Source organism: Ctenocephalides felis, unplaced genomic scaffold (genome assembly GCF_003426905.1).
Source record: "Ctenocephalides felis isolate EL2017-DRISC unplaced genomic scaffold, ASM342690v1 CF-g0.4_SCAFFOLD_00093, whole genome shotgun sequence".
Taxonomy (NCBI): Eukaryota; Metazoa; Arthropoda; class Insecta; order Siphonaptera; family Pulicidae; genus Ctenocephalides; species Ctenocephalides felis.
In genome coordinates, this window is record NW_020536247.1 from 57,622 (window position 1) to 75,303 (window position 17,682).

The 17,682-nt window shown below is 33.4% G+C and overlaps 1 protein-coding gene across 1 annotated transcript; it reads right to left on the reverse strand.

Annotated features, from left to right (window-relative positions):
• Positions 1-16,047: 16,047 nt before the first annotated feature.
• Positions 16,048-16,506, reverse strand: LOC113371735. The gene is made up of 2 exons (XM_026612354.1): positions 16,230-16,506; positions 16,048-16,151 (listed from the first exon to the last, which is right to left on the reverse strand). The coding sequence occupies exons 1-2, from the start codon at positions 16,492-16,494 to the stop codon at positions 16,099-16,101; spliced, it is 318 nt and encodes a 105-aa protein (XP_026468139.1). The 5' UTR covers positions 16,495-16,506; the 3' UTR covers positions 16,048-16,098.
• Positions 16,507-17,682: the final 1,176 nt, after the last annotated feature.

Sequence of the window (17,682 nt, forward strand, 5' to 3'; positions counted from 1 at the left end):
TTTGAAGCCCTGGTGAGTAGGAGGGTCTCGGTGGTGTGCGCAGAAGGGTTTGGGCGTGAGCCTGCCTGGAGCCGCCATCGGTGCAGATCTTGGTGGTAGTAGCAAATACTCCAGCGAGGCCCTGCAAGACTGACGTGGAGAAGGGTTTCGTGTGAACAGCCGTTGCACACGAGTCAGTCGATCCTAAGCCCCAGGAGAAATCCTATGTTGATGTTGGTGTATTTTATTTTCATCTTGATGATACGTGTATTATCGCCGTAAACAAAGATCCATTCGCAGCATCTAGCAGTCTTCAGCAACATCTCATCAAAGCTGAAAAATGGTTTTCACTGTGGCGAATAGAGGTCAACAGCTCAAAATCGGTCCATGTAGCATTCACACTATGCAATCAAACATGTCCTTCAGTTGAACTTAACAATACAATGATTCCTCCCAAAAAGTCGGTGAAATACCTTGGCATCCACCTGGATAGGAAATTAAATTGGAAACAACTTTCTACTGGCTACTAAACAAAAATTCTGAACTCTCAGTTTACAATAAACTGTTAATATACAAGGGGGTACTCAAGCCCATATGGATCTACGGTCTCCAACTTTGGGGTACAGCAAAAAAAAGCAATCTGAACATCATCCAAAGTGCTCAAAACAAAATCCTGAGGCAAATATTAAACGGTCCTCGCTACACCCCTTCATGGATTATCCATCAAGACACAGGCTTGCTCAGACAGTGGTTGCTTCTAAATATAAAAATAGGATTGACGTACATCTCAACGAATTGGCCAGCAGAACTTACCTGGATAGTCAGCCCACCAGATTGAAAAGAAAGTTGCCACAAGACCTTATCTAGTCCAGTTAAACCTAATTACTATTCTTTTTTATGTTTTATTTGATTGTTTGTTTTTTCTTATAGTTTTGTTTTTTTTGTATTTCTTTTCTTTTTATTTTATTATTATTATTATTTCTTATTATTATTAACATGTGTTATATATACCTAGTAGACACGCCGCTGGGTGTTGCTACTATCTTCTTGTTTATATTATATGACTAGCAAACCCGACGAACTTCGTTTCGCCACCAGATGGTTTCGTGAGAAAGATGAAGAAATTTTTTGTTTGTTTTTTAATTGATAAGGAAAAATTTGATCTTATACAACAGTAATAAATTTATTTCGATTACAAAAATGGAGTGTTTTTTAGTTAAACTTTTCTAAGTAAATGAAAGTGAATCCCCAAATTATCCGTTTCATTGAAGTGCTCTTTGGTAAACCACATTTTTTGTTTTTTGGTCTGACATTAACACAAACAAAGCGGATGGTTTTCCAACTCGTGAATAGGCAACGTATAACTGCCCATGTGCAAAACAATGATTTTTTAAATAATCTATTTGAAATTTATCCCGCAAACACTAAGCGATTGGCCTTGCAACTTGTTATTGCGAACGCAAGGCAAACTGGAAATTGCAATCGTTTGAAGTCAAACGGAAGACCAGTCGGAATCATTGGTATGTCACCAAATCGCCAGCAATTTTTGATTGAATGGTGAAATTCATTGCGTGTACATTATTATTCTTTGCGGCAAGAATTGCTCGTTGACTTAACCAAGCATAATTCTGATAATTCTCACTAATGTCATTACTCGAATTTTTAATTACGGTGCGTGGAGTTACCGCAATTTGCATTAAGGCACGATGCCATGCACCACTAATTTTCTTAGCTATAAACTTTGCTGAGCCCGAGACCTTTCCAACGAATGCAAAATTGTCGAAATCGGTTCGTGCGTTCTGGAGTTATTTCGTCAGGAAGCAAAACCCGACTTATTTTTATATATATAGAAGATAATTATTGTTAGCAATCTCTGCTTATTGTTAATGAATATGTAAAACAGATTGCAGAATAAATTAAATAAAGAAAAATCGATGTGTACTCTTCGGCTGCTGCACAAGAACGCTTGTAGAAGGTTAAAAAGAAATTATTAACTTCCCGAAGGAGAAGTTTATGTTTTCATCAATAAATCCGATGTATGTGTGTGTGTATAAATTTAAAAGCCATTCGATGTATCGCGATGGGGACTAGCGTTTATCGTTGTTTTGGTATTTGTCAAAATTAGACTTTTCATCGACATTTGCTCAAAAACGCCTTAACCGATTTCAGAAATTTAAAAACCATTTGATGTGTCTCAATGAGAATTATCGCTTTTCAGTTTTGTGCGACGATCGGCCGAGCCGTTCCTTTGTAATTTGGAAAAAAGTGTTAAATTTTTAGTCCACATTTAAGCTCATACTACCGAATTGATTTAAAAAAATCAAAAACTGTTCGAAAGATATTAGTTGGGAATGATGATACTGATTAGTTTTAGGTGAAAATCTACCGAGCCGTTTTCTTGTAATTTGTTGAAAAAAAAAATTTGAGCCGATTTTTATGAAACTTTTTTTGATGATATACTTGTATATCATGGTCTTATACAACTTATTGAAATATTATGGCCTTACAACAAGTAGTTTAATTTTAAAAATTTATCAAAGTTTGAGAAAATAGGTAGCTTATTTTGACCTTTGTTAAAAGTTTTAATGAACATACTAAACCATTAAAGTCCTACGGAAACTGGTTCAATTATAAATATTATTGATTTTTGAAAATTTGCATTTAGAAAATACTCGGAGTTAACGTGTTCGTTCGCTTTCAATTATTTGTAATAAATCCACTCTATTTTTACTACTTTTTATTGATCAAGTCGATTAATTACACATATCGGGAAGTTCATGTAACTTGCCTCAAGGAAAAATACCAATACAAACTAGTTTATTATATAAATAAATATATAATAATAGACAGTTTGTTTAAAGACAACTACATTATTTAAAAAACTAAACAACATGTATTTAATTACGTGGGGTAGGATTACTATCCTTCCACAATCTGTACGATCCTGTTCTAATATTAATTTTTCGAATTGTTAAAAAAAGACGCCTTTTCGAATTGTTAGAAAAGAGTTCTACTTTACAAATACCTGAAAAATGTGCGTCACCAATATATCGAGAATTGCCATAACGCAAAAGATTTAACCCTTCGTCGGTCGGATATTTATTTACCTTCGAACGGTCGGAGTGGTCTGACTTGTACCACCCTTCATTTTACATGCATTTATATGGGACAATGAGTTTTTGGTGTCTTATAATTAACGATTATTAATAGTAAATATTTATAGTTTTGATTTTTTCTTTTTCTTACCGTCTTTTGCATGTGTTGAGCTTGCCTTTAATAAAAATATCTCAATAAATAAATCTTGGAATATAAAAAAATCGTTGCTTTTTTTGTAAATTTTTCTATTTTATTTCAATGAAAAACAATATGTATTTTTCTAGCGTGCTTCGAAAACAAACATAGAAACATAAAATGGGATTGCGGCATTTTACGCAGAAAAATCGATTTTTGCGTTTAGTCTTTTCGTTTTCGGCATGAAAACAGATTTCACAATGCTCTTTCCTTTCAAGTGTTGTCGTGCCGCTTTCCTCTGCAACATATATTTGATGAATCTGAAATAATATAAAGAAACATAAAAAATAAATAAAATGCGAGATAGATAAAAGAAAAAAGCGGCGCCTTCAAAATGAATGTGATATTCAAATAAAAACGAAATGTGGTGCATCGCCTTTGAAATGAGAATTTCAATTGAACTGCATACTTACGGCTGCAGGTTTGCCAAAAAAAGTTTCGAAAGCAGTACGGACAGAAAAATTGTTGATAATGTGCGCATTATCCATCCGATTTTCAATGTTTGCAATAACTAATAAGTTTGATAGGCTTTCACGGAACTCTCGTCTCGCATCTCTTGTATTGAGTTGGTCGTTTGCACGTAAAATGGGAAATCATCTCATCCATGCAGTCCACACCAGCTTTGTTTTTATTGTAATAGAGAATTGCTTCTGGTTTTTTCAATTCACCTTGAAAAGCTTTTGTGTAATAAACAATTGATAGAAGATACACTGTCTTATTTTTCTTCAGTACATAGCTACAAATTGAAATTGTTTTCGTTGAATCCAATTTTTTTTTTGCATTTCATTGGGAACACATCGCTTGTTTGCACGAATTGTACTAACGAACGCGATTCCATTGGTTTGGAGTTTTTTACTCCTTTTAGGGTGGTAAAAAAGTTATCGGCAATCATTGTGCGGCCGGTATTATCATACCGACCGGCTAATTTCAACAACACCTTTTTTCCCTGGTTTTCATCTCGCATCTCACCCTTTTGTTTGTAAATTTTGTTCGACCTCTGTACAGGAAAAGTTTTTTTTATATATTTTCTTATAAATTACAATCTGTCTAAATAAAAAGACATTGAGTAATTAGTTTGGCAAATAACATTAAATTATAAAAGGAAAACCCAGTGGTTTACCTTTTATTAGTGTACTAAATTATATTATAATTTTGGTATAATAAAGAAAAAAAAACTCAAATATACATACAATTATAAACAAAGTAAAAAACAAAACAAAACACACACCTACCTTATATATAAAAATGGATTGCAAAATGTGTTGGTAAGCGCATAACTCAACAACGCCTGGACCAATTTGGCCAATTCTTTTTTTAAAATGTTCGTTGATGTCCAAGGATGGTTCTTACGGCGAGAAAAAATCAAATTATTGCCGGGAAAACCCTAAAACAGCCCTTTTCTTTTTTAATCGAGTAGGCAACGAAATTTGTAGAAAAAGCAATAATCTATGTCATGACATTTTGTGTAGTTTTTGATAATCTAATTTTTAATATATTTATATAAACATAGAAATATCTTTCTAATAATTAACGAGCTATATTGGCAGCCAAAAACATTGATGTAAATGAATTAAATTTCAAAATTCAAGAACAAATTACAGGCGACTGAGTTGATTCGGCAACTAACCAAGACGATCCACCGGAGTTTTTAAACTCGCTGGATTTGCTAGAATTGTCACCTCACAATCTTAACCGCGCCTTTGCAACGGCACAAGGTTAGCGATAAAAAACAACCAAACAACGTGATGGAAGCACCTATATTGAAAGGATAGTTTAGCAGAAAATGTTCTCGCACCGTGCATCCCAATGATTCCGACTGATGTGCCATTTGAGATTAAACGACTACAGTTTCCAGTGCGTTTATGGTATCATTAAGTGTTTGTAGTATTAATTTGGAAAACCCATGTTTCTCACATGGAAAATTGTATGTTGTCTGTTCCCGTATTGGAAAACCATCAGATTTGTTTGTCTATGCGCCAGGTAATCAAACAACAAACATCGTTTATCACAAAGCACTACAATAAAAATTGAACTGATTTTTGAATTATGATTTACATGATTAAAATTACTTACTTTTAAATGCATATAGTGTTTTATTTAATTATTTTTAATTCACACCAAATTATTACCAGCGTGACGGTTCTGTTCAGGATAATTTTTGCAAAAAATAGAAAAAAGGTAGGAACAAAACACCGCCACATTACAAATTTTTTTGACAGGACGAAGTCTGTCGGGTCGGCTAGTTTTAAATAATATTGTAGAACAATTTATTACTGATTAATATGTTAGATTTATTAATTGTATTCTTTTTAATCTCATATTGTGTGTGGAATTGTAGAGACTTGCAATCAGTTCGTTTGGATGGTGGTCAACTTTAGTCTTGAAATTACGGGCACTCTTTCTAATTTTTTCACTGATTGTCAGTGTATCCGTGTCTTGGTGAATAAGCCATGTCGGTACATACCTTGGCGCGGATATTGCCTGTCTGAGTATTTTATTTTGAAATCGTTGCATTATTTGTAAGTTACTGACATTAGCAGAACCCCATAGATGGATGCCATACATCCAAACTGGTTTGAGAATAACTTTGTATAATAAAATTTTATTGTACATCGACAGTTTTGATCTACTACTGAGGAGCCAATACATCGACCTTCGAAGGTGTTCTAGATGTTCACGCTTTTTTTTGATTATGGATTTTCCAGTTCAATTTCTTGTCCAGATACATACCCAAATACCTTACGTGATCTTGGCTTGGAATTTGCTCGTTATAAATTGCTACAGGTGGGCATGTATCTTTCCTAAGAGTAAACGTAATGTGAACAGATTTTGAATTATTAATTGTGAATCTCCATAAAGTAAACCATTTTTCAATTATATCAAGGTGTGACTGCAGCTGCGTTGAAACCGTAAGAGGATTTTGATTCCGGGTTATAATGCATGTGTCATCCGCGAATAGAGCCAGATTAGTATTGGTGAATTGAGGAAAATCAGCAGTGTATAGTAAAAACAGCATCCCACTTCCTTGTGGAACTCCCGCGTTCACTTCTCTTAATTCCGACTGCGTGCCACTTATATCAACATAAAACTTTCGTTCGCAAAGATATGATTGTAGTAGTGAGTAAGTTGAATAAGGTAGATTTATTTTATTTTTAAAAGACCTTTGTGCCAGACTTTGTCAAACGCCTGAGACACGTCAAGAAATACTGCAGAACACTACTCCTTACAGTATAAGGCAGCGTTGATGATGTTAACAACTCGATGAACTTGCTGTAAGGTCGAATGCTTTGCCCGAAAACCAAATTGATAATTTGGAATTATATCATTGGAAATTATATGATCATTTATTCGACTCAAAAGCAATTTTTCGAAAATTTTTGATATAATCGGCAATAAACTGATAGGTCGATATGATGGTGCTAGGTGTTGGTCTTTTCCAGGCTTCAGTATGATTTTTGCAAATTTCCATGCTGTAGGAAACTTGCGAATCCTCAGTATTGCATTAAAGACGATGGTAATAAATCTGAATGCAATGACGGGCGATTCTTTTAGCATTTTCATTGATACTTTGTCATGGCCAGGAAATTTACCAGTTTTGGCGTTGTTGATTTGACGTTTTACTTCTGATAATGAAATTTTTATAATTGAATCTTCGTTTCGAGGTTCATTCTGTAGATACTGGTGGATAAAATATTCAGCATCGTCCGTACAACTTTGAGGAGCTGGATGAAAAGTTTTAAATAGATGATCCGCAAAGATTTGTGATTTATCTATTGGGTTTCTAGCCCAGGATTGATCTGATTTCCTTATAGGTGGAATTTGTCTTATTGGATTTTTGATTTTTTTAGTCGCCTTCCATAATGAGTAATTGGTATCCTGATTTGGAGTAAGATTGTTTAAGTAATTATCGAATGATTCATTTTTGTGTTGAAAAATTAGTGCCTTTAGCTTCATTATACCTTTTTTTATTTTCCGGTGAGCGGGTTAATTGCAAAACTTTACGCAATTTTCTTTTAATTGCAATATTTTGTTTAATATTTATAGGACACAATGATTTTCGATTGCCTGCGAACTTGGGTGTAGAATTTTTAGCCGCATCTTGAAATATACTGGTTAGATTGTTTATTGCATTGTTGATATCATGTTCATGTTTGAAGGGAATGTTACAGTTCACTTTGTTTTCAATTATATTTCTAAAAGCAATCCAGTTTGCCCAAATAATTTGTTAGATCACTTAAGCCAGAACTGTTGAATAATTCAATATTACTGGGGAGTGATCAGAAGTTAAATCCAGACATGATTCAATCCTCAGTAAATCTCAATATTTTTAACTACAAAAAGTCTAAAAGGTCTGGTAATCTACTCAAATCACTTGGCCAATATGTCGGTTCCCCAGTTGAAATAGAATTATGGTTATTTGAGTCGATTGATTTAAGAAGTTCACGACCAAGATTGTTTAAGTAATTATCGAATGATTCATTTTTGTGTGAAAAATTAGCTTTAGCTTCATTATACCTTTTTTTATTTTCCGGTGAGCGGGTTAATTGCAAAACTTTACGCAATTTTCTTTTAATTGCAATATTTTGTTTAATATTTATAGGACACAATGATTTTCGATTGCCTGCGAACTTGGGTGTAGAATTTTTAGCCGCATCTTGAAATATACTGGTTAGATTGTTTATTGCATTGTTGATATCATGTTCATGTTTGAAGGGAATGTTACAGTTCACTTTGTTTTCAATTATATTTCTAAAAGCAATCCAGTTTGCCAAATAATTTGTTAGATCACTTAAGCCAGAACTGTTGAATAATTCAATATTACTGGGGAGTGATCAGAAGTTAAATCCAGACATGATTCAATCCTCAGTAAATCTTCATCAATATTTTTAACTACAAAAAAGTCTAAAAGGTCTGGTAATCTACTCAAATCACTTGGCCAATATGTCGGTTCCCCAGTTGAAATAGAATTATGGTTATTTGAGTCGATTGATTTAAGAAGTTCACGACCACGTGGCGTAATTAACCTCGAGCCCCAAGAAGTGGTTTGGCATTGTAATCACCTCCTGCTATAAATTTATTACCCAATTTACTGAAAAAGTCTGAAAATTGATTTTCTGAAATAATATGCTTCGGAGGACAGTAGAGAGCTGAAACAGTGACCGCGCACAATGATAAGTCAATGCTAACACATGTTGCTTGCAAATAATTTTCACAGATTGGTTCTAGCTCATAATGACGAATATTAGATCTTATTATTATTGCCGATCCACCGTTCCATCTGGGTGTTCAGAGCCATAGATAGTAAAGTTAGGTATTCAAATGACATTTTTCTTTTAAATGAGTTTCTGATATTAGTAGCACATCGATTGAATTGTGTGATAGAAAATATTTAAGTTTTTGTATGTGTTGATACAAGCCATTGGCGTTCCATAAACAAATTTTCAGTGATGTAGCCATTACTTATGTACTTTGAAAGGATGATTGTTAATAGATTGAGGATTGTACTTATTTGTTCTGTTAATATTGTGATCATTTGTTTTAGTTCTGAAATGTCGTTGTTATTGTTGTTATTGTTGTTCGTTACATTGGCGTTATCCTTTGAAGTTTGATTTGTATTCGTATCTTGGCGAGTTGCGTAAGCGAAGCTCTTTCCTAGTTGCACTAAATTATTTTCTTGCTTTTGTGAAATTTTGTGACAATGAATTGGAAATTTCCTTTCAAGTTGCTCTTGGTAGACTCTGCATCCTTTATAATTGGCTGGATGATTTCCGTCTGTGTATAGAACACATTTAACATTTTTATTAATTTTATCTTCCCAGGAACATTCTTTGGTTAAATGATTTCCTGCACACTTTACACATCTAGGCAATCTAAAACAATAGTTTTTGGAATGTCCTAGACGTTGACAGTTTGAACACTGTAGTATTTCTCGGGCAAAGTGTCTTGGCTCAATCTCAACACTGGTATTGTAGAGGAAATTAATTTTATAAATGTCTGTATTGTTTGGCTTCTGCTCTAAATCTATTGAGAACATATTAAGCGGGTATTTTGTGTACCTACTTTTTATATTTGAGATATTTATTACCGCATGTCCTAGTTTCTCAATTTCAGTTTTTAACATTTCCGTATCTGTGCTATGGTGCAAGTTTTTAACAACGACTTTCAGTGGCCTTTTAGTTCGGTTTTCGAAAGAATGCATTTGGGTATTTCTGATTTTTAGTAGTTTTAAGATCTTGTTATAAGTTTCTGCATTTTCTAGAATTAATTTCACTTGTGTCGCATTTATTATTTTAATTTTATGTAGATTTTTGGCTTCAGTATCAAGCAGTTGAGTAAGGGGCTTGATATCGCGAACTTTATGGATAAAAATTGGTGGTGGTCTCATTACATTAATAGTATTTTGTATGTTTGCAGTTTCTTCCCTACTTAAAATCTCAAAAGAATTTTTAGTAGGGGTTGGGTTGAGCCAATAGACGGAACTTGTGGAATTATTTGTATCGTTTTTATTCATTTTTGCATTCCTGGTTGATTTTTTTAACTAATTTAGCTATATTTGTATCATTGATATTATCAAATTGATGTCTTTTTATGCATAACTGTTGTTTAGCCCTGTTCTTGATTGGATGGCGCAAGTTGTACATACCTGACTTGATCGGCACTGGTGTCTTGTCGAATGATATCGCTGGTGTCCATTTCAGATGTATTTACAATTCCATTGCTGTCGTTGTTTACTTTTTTGGTTCGTTCCAAATATTCATGGAATTCTCTCATTTGCTGAATAACTAATTCGGTATTATTACGGGTATTGTCTTGCAAAACCTTGTTGACTTCCATTATTGGCAACGATGATGTTGATGGACACTCTGAAGTGTCGTTCGTATTCATATTTGATAAAGAACACATACACTAAAACACTGATTAATATTTCACACTATATGAATATTATTATATTCAATATATATATATAATATGAATTTAATACTTTTGATAGACGTAGTTTATTTTTAATCCGAGCATATCCCGCAACGGGAATGCGCACATTTAGAATGTCGCTAACGATGCGTTCACTTCAACGTCCGAACAATGAATGTTTTGTGAAAGAATTTCTTCAACACTTCCAATGGGATGCACTATGGTCTCTGGGCCCTGGACGAAAATACATAAATTTGTGATGCCGGAGATGGCCTACAGCCGACAGCTCATTTTTCATCCATTTGGTACCATCACGGCCATAATAACAATCAGTAGATGCATTTTCATTCGCATCATCATCACTTAGTCCAGTCATTTTAGTATTTCACCTCGGAATTTGAGATACCCAGCTGTAAGTCTGTAAATACTTGTATATTGACACCATAAAAGTTGTTTCATACCCTACCTACATTTGGTAGGGTGTGCGCAACTATTAAATTTCAAGGTCAAAGGTCACAAAAATCTTTTTTTTTGCTTTTTTTGTAAAATTTCATTTCCATGGGGTTTGTTGCTATTTTATTTATTATCAATATTATAGACTACAAAATTCTCTACAAAATTTTGTTTGAAAAATTTTTTCATACGGTGAACCGTTTTCGAGATAGAGGGCGGAGAATGCGCGGTCACAGCATCACTTCAGGTCAACCGTTGCCTCCGGTCAAAAACGCGCCATATATAGTTGATAAACTATCGATAGATCAATGATTTTTGAATATTTGTCAATTTTTATTAACTATTATAATTCGTTGTATAATTTTTCCTTAACCTATCCACTTTTTAATCAGTATTAATTAATTTAACAACATTTACCTGGCCATGTAGTTGCAGAATTGTTAATGAAAATATAGGAATTATATTCGAATTTAAACCTTATTAATATTAATAACTTCTTACATGATAAAAAACAACAAATAAATTATAAATTTATCTTTTTATTAAAAATAACATTCAATACATTTATTAAAGAATAAAGGGTGCACAAACTACAATTTATAATTTTAATCATCTTCTTCTTCTTCGTCGTCGTCTTCTGGCTTCTGGTAAAATTCAAACTGGTCTTCATTATCGTCTTCAACGACATTTGTCTCAAGTTCTTCCATGATTTCGGAGTCAAAAGTTCCATCTTCGTTAATGATAATGATCGATAGTTGTATATGTTTTTCCTAGAAAGTATATAAAACTTCCAGTTTGATTGTATTAACAAAATATAGGCAAACGAATAATGTTAATATAAATTATATAATATTGAACAAGTATACTTTCATTATACACCTTATCTATGATTATACACTACATATCCTTATACACTTAAAATAAAGCATTAATTTTCTTGATTCTCTAGAAACTGTTTAGAAATACTTAGCAAAACAACGTTTGCCGGGTCAACTATTTTGTAATAAAAATTTTTCGGAACTGTTAATCTCGTCGATTACCGTCGTAGCGCCGCAGCGCTCTCTCGTTATTGTCAGGTGTGCCGACACCCTTACGTTTGTTGTTCGCTCTACTATTATTAGCATTCGTTATCTATGTGCGTATGTCGTTGATGGTTGATGGTACTCGCATCTCGCATTAGGTTCAACAAGTGTGTTCTGATCATAGATAAAAGAAGAGTATTATATATGGTTCTGATTTTAAGTCCGATTTTGTTTCTATTCAGTGATTTAGTGGATAATTAATGATCTACATTGGCGATAACATTATTTGCAAGCTTGTGGTTAGTACTTTGAAGGATTGATAATTTTGGTTATTTATTTAGTGCATGACAAAAGCAAAGAACTTTGACAGCAACTTATTTCACTTTTGCATTGATTTGGACACGGTTCCTCATGCAGTCACTGGCGGCCATTTTTTGACACGACAATATACTTCATGAAGAGGTGACAAACAAAGCAGGCGTACCAATATAAAAGTGCAAATAACCCTAGTACATAATGACAGTTTATAGACGTCAATGTGACAGTTACAATTTAATTTCAGCTCTCATATATTAATGTATATCAATATATTATATATATTTAATTTTTCTCTACGATCATAATATTACGTAGAGGATTGATTTAGTACTGTCATAGTATATAGTAATAATCATATTAAGTCTGAAAGTGGTAAAATGTAGTACTTGTATAAGAAGTTTTATTCAGTAAGTTAAATAAACGTACAACTGTTTTCTCCGAAAAAGTTCTTGTCATATAAAAATGTGAATAATAATCTGTCGAAATAGTTGTGACGTGCATTTATATAGCTGAAATTTGTTAAATTCTCAATTAATTAGGTGGAGTTCTGTAAGGTCCCATACAGCACGGGTCAAACAATGGTCGACCTGTTTGGTACCATTTACAGCCTACCGGGTTATTATAAGCCCATTATGGGCCAATTTATGACGCAGTGGGTTTAGACCCATACGTTACCCGCCGGGTCAAACAATGGTCGACCTACTCTGGCCCATTACTCACCGAGTTGTTATGGGCAAATGAAAAATGTATTCAAATATACCGCGCATGCGCATACGCGTGCGCGGCGTTTGCGCAACTAGCGCACAGATGGCGGCACTTATGTTGTTCGGCGTCCGCTTCATTTGCATTTCTTTGTCTGTTCTCATGACTGTCATAGATAAACACGGTGAACAAGTGTAACCTGAGTACTATATACGTATACTTATGCTACTAAAATTCTAAACAATATTAGAATATAATATATTCGTAATTTGTTTGTTGTTTGACTCTGTAATTTGTCAAAAAAAATTCTATAAATAAATATGTCTGATACAAAAATTCGCAAACACATTGCGACTGTGTCAGATAGACATTTTTATAGAAGACTTTTTTGGGAAGTGCAGAAATTACGTTCGGAAAGTGTTTTGCAGAACTCTGAATGCGTAAAGGATTGCCTAGTACTAGTGCTTTTACAATAGATAATATTGAAACTGCGACTAATGCTTCTATTGGAGATGACTTTGAAGGACCGTCTTCTTGCCAGGCAGAGTTACAGGGTGATGTTGATTGATGATTATATTTCTCTTTCATATAGCGAGGATAGTTCCAATGAAGATATAACTGAAGTTTTTGGTGCAAGACAATTTTTAGCAGACTGGGTTGTGAATTGTCAGATACCTCATAATGCTGTATTCGCACTACTTAAAGGGCTAAAACTTCATGATTGTTTCAGTGATTTACCAGCAGATAGTAGAACACTTCTGAAAACAAAAAGAACTGCTGTATCAAAAGTTGTAAGTCCAGGTGAATATATTCATTCATCAAGCACTGAGGGTTTTGATCACAATGGGAAACAATATAAGGTACGCATCAAATATTTTGTTTGTGATACTCCTGCCAAATCATTTATATTGCAGACAAAGGGACACACAGGCTGCTTCAGTTGCTCGAAATGTCTTGTTCGTGGTTCAAATATTAATTGCAGAATTTGCTTTCCAAAAATGCAATCACCTGCAAGAACAGCTGAACACTTTCGAAGCTTAGAAGATGAAGACTACTACAATGGCTATACGAGATTGCTTGAAATACCGTACATTGGTTTAGTTACTAATGTACCACTTGACTATATGAATTTGATTTGTTTAGGAGCAGTTAAGAGATTGATGCTTTTGTGGACTGAAGGTGAGCTTCCAATTCGTTTGCCATGTGCTAAAACTAATGACTTTTCCAATTTTTTATGCAGCTTAAAGATTTATATATCCAAGGACTTTGCTAGGAAGCCTCGACCATTGAAATATGTGAGACCATGGAAAGCTACAGAATTTAGACAATTATTTTGTATAGTGGTCCAGTAGTTTTGAAATCTCATGTCATATTTCAAATGACTTTTATAAAATTTTTCTTACTTTACATATTGCTATTAAAATTTTATGTAGCAACACGTTATTAAATGATCTTTTAGATTATGCTCAGCAACTACTTCATCATTTTGTTGTAAGATTTAAGGTTTTATATGGAGATCATTATGTAAGTCATAATATACATAACATTTTACACTTAGCTAATGACACCAGAAGTTTTGGTACACTTGATTCATTTAGTGCCTTTAAATTTGAGAATTACATGCAGGTCTTGAAAAAATACATACGGAAGTCAGAGAAACCATTGCAGCAAAGTTATGAAAGATACTTTGAGGTAAAAGAACTTTTTATGGGAAAACATGTAAGGCTTGTAGCCATGCCTAGAGCTTGTGAGGTGTCTATGCATTTCGAAGGACATTTGATAGAATATTGTGGTAAACCTCAGTATAAGGTTGTATATTGTTCAGATTTTACATTCAATAAAGGCTGATTCATTACGGCACCAGGTTTTAATGAATAGGCTTAATAAGCAGTGATGCCAGTGTGATATGAAGGATGATTTGCCTGATTATACACTGGCAGTTTATAATGAATTTCCTGTTCGGACAGAGGCAGAACTGCTAGATGTGGAGCAGCTATTGACAGATGTGAGAATAGCAGAGATATCGCTAAATATGATGTTACCAATGGATGAAAGTGGACAAATCGATTACATATACTGCTAAATATACATATACCATCATGCCCATGGCAGATTTATTTGCAATTTTCCGTAAGTTGAAATATATTTCACATATTTCGAAAATGTCAACTAACATTTTTTATTTGATAAAATAAACCTGTAAAACTATAATTCAAATTTTGTTCTTTTCAGTGCTTTAGAAGGTGGTGAACCCAACGCGAATAATTAGTTTAAATTATATAAATAATAATAATACTATACATAGAAAATAAAATAATAGGTTTTAGGATAATAATCACCAAAAATTTAGTTAAGTTAGTTTAATTTAGTTATTTTTTAGTAATGTAAATGAAATTATTTTTAATAAATATATTACTTATGGAGTTGCAGTTTTAGCTCATTTGATATTTATAACTATATGGATTATTTATATTTAATACAAATACGCACGGAAAGTATGCAACAATTGTTGCACTATATACCGCCATTTTGACCCATCGCGATACCATTCCAGCCCCATAGCATACCCGTATTGAACCCGGCGGGTTGACCATGGGTCAAACCAGGGCTCTGACATATGTGTCGCCATGGGTTCACCTATGTTCATATATGGTACCAGTGGGTTGATCATAGGTTAACCCTACAGCCCATTGTGACGACCATAGGTTGACCCTATGTCAACCATGTGCTGTGTGGGGTGCCACAAAGTTTTGTTCAGGCATTTGAAATTATTTCCAACCTTTTTATAAAATTAACAGTACGTATGGTATTGAAAAATTGAACCTAATTTTGGTCAACAAATAAAAGATTAATGCATTAACATAAGCTTTAGCATTGTTTTTTTTTATCAAAAATATACTGTTTTTTATAAAAGAAGAAAAACTATTCATTTATAACAATAAAAATTTATTGAAATTATAGAACATAATATACATATATTTACAATTTAAAACCTACTTCCATAATATTGTTAAAGCATGGTATAATAAATATATTTATGCAAATAAAGCAAATACCAATCACATTTAATTAACATAATTAAATTATTTGTCGTTAGATACAAAAATGCACACATAAGCAGTGTGTTATGATACTGGCAAGGCTATATAATGTATAGATATTTACAATTTGAAACACATTTCCATAACTTGAATGAATGGCATAACTTTAAATGAATTATGCAAATAAATCAAACATCAATAATATTTAATTATGAAGATAATTAAATTATTTCCAGCATTAAATGCAAAGAATCGGCTACACCTCTTGAATCATTCTTATTTATAAAGGTATCATTTGGTGGTAACACCCGCCTTTTTATATTCCATAAATCTTTCTTCGTTATCATCGAAGTTCTCAGTAATTTTTTGTTATAACAATCTTAACATATGTTTTTTATAATAAAGTCATCATCTACGCCTGCTTTAATTTGATCTGGAAAAAATATATTACAAATGACAAAGAACTAACAACAATGTGATTATTGCATTTATGAAAATAAATGAATTATACCCTCGATGTTTCTGATCAAATTTTGATCCAGCCGCACATATTTTATCAAATTTTCATGTCCCACATGTGTCTTCCAGTAATCAACCTTGCACATAATTCGTAAGGGACAAGCATGCCCAATTTTTTTGCTACCCCTCAAACATGTTTCCTTTGTTTGGTGACTGTGTGATCGATGGCAATTATAATATTGAATGGTGCAGCAATTGTCTTTTGTTATGTATGCTGCAGTGTCCTTCACATATGTCGTAATACTGTTCTGTTCCATCTCAATTTTCCAGCTGTAAAAATCTATAGCAAAAGATTAAATTAGAGAAATGTTTGTTGAAAATCTTCATAATTAAAAGTTGACAAACCATTAATAGAAAAAAACAGTTTGTCTTTGTGTTCAATATTGATGTGATGATGAGACTCAATATGTTTTTGTAGTGCGCTGTACCGTGTGTAAGCATTCCCGCAATCCTCAATGGGGCAAGTAATTCTGAGAACCCTTGGAGAACCTATAAATAAACAATTATGGTAACTTTGTGGATGTAATATTAAATATATTTAAATAATACTTATATTTTAATACCTGTAAAATGTTCTGAGTACAGCGAAGCATTATCTGGGGGTCTGGGTCCCGTTGGGGTCACTGGAAAGAATGTGAGCGATCTGGATGATTGGGAAAGTAGTGGGGAAGATGGTTGTCGAATAAAGGAAACAGTATTGGAATTAGCGGTTGTCATATGAATTGGTGAAGCAGGAAGCGCATCCGAGTGGAAGGATGTTGTAGGAATTGGTGAAGCAGGAAGAGCATATGAATGGAAGGATGTCGTAGGGATTGATGTAGCAGGAAGAGCATATGGATGGAAGAAGAAGGAAATGATGTGGAAGGATTTGGCAAAGCAGGAAGAGTTGTGTAAGAAGTTTGTGAAGCAGTAAGGGTACATGAATAAGAAGTAGTGGAAGGAATTAATAAAGAGAGTAGAGCATAAGAATGCAGCGCAAGGGATGTTTCTGGATTAATTCGGGAATCATAAAAATACGTGCATTGGGGTTTGGAGTCTGTAGGAGATGTATCAGGAACGGAGGAATGAAAAGTTTTGATGTGCCTTTGTAATGAGGAAGGAGCATGCAAAATTTTTTGGCAAAATGTACATTCAAAATTTCGAAAGTACACCTTAGGCTGTATGTGATGTACTAACCTGTTGTGACGGCAAAGAGAACTAGTCGAAGCAAAAGTTTTAAAGCAATGGATACATTGGTTTTGCTTTTTCATATTGAACATATGAAAGAAAGGGGTTGAACTATAGTATAAACTTAAACTAACTTAAGCTATGATTAAAAGATAACTTATGTATAAAAAAAAATATGAACTAAAATATTAAACCTATAATATGAGCTAAAAGTAACGTAGGAATCAACTAACGAAATAAATATGAAATTCTTAAATGAAATGAAATCTAGCCTAAAT

Coding starts and splice junctions, on each gene's coding strand:
- LOC113371735 (XM_026612354.1), bottom strand. CDS start 16,494: ATGGAACAGAACAGTATTACGACATATGTGAAGGACACTGCAGCATAC. Junction 16,152..16,229: donor TTTGATCAGAAACATCGAGG/GTATAATTCATT, acceptor TATTTTTTCCAG/ATCAAATTAAAGCAGGCGTA.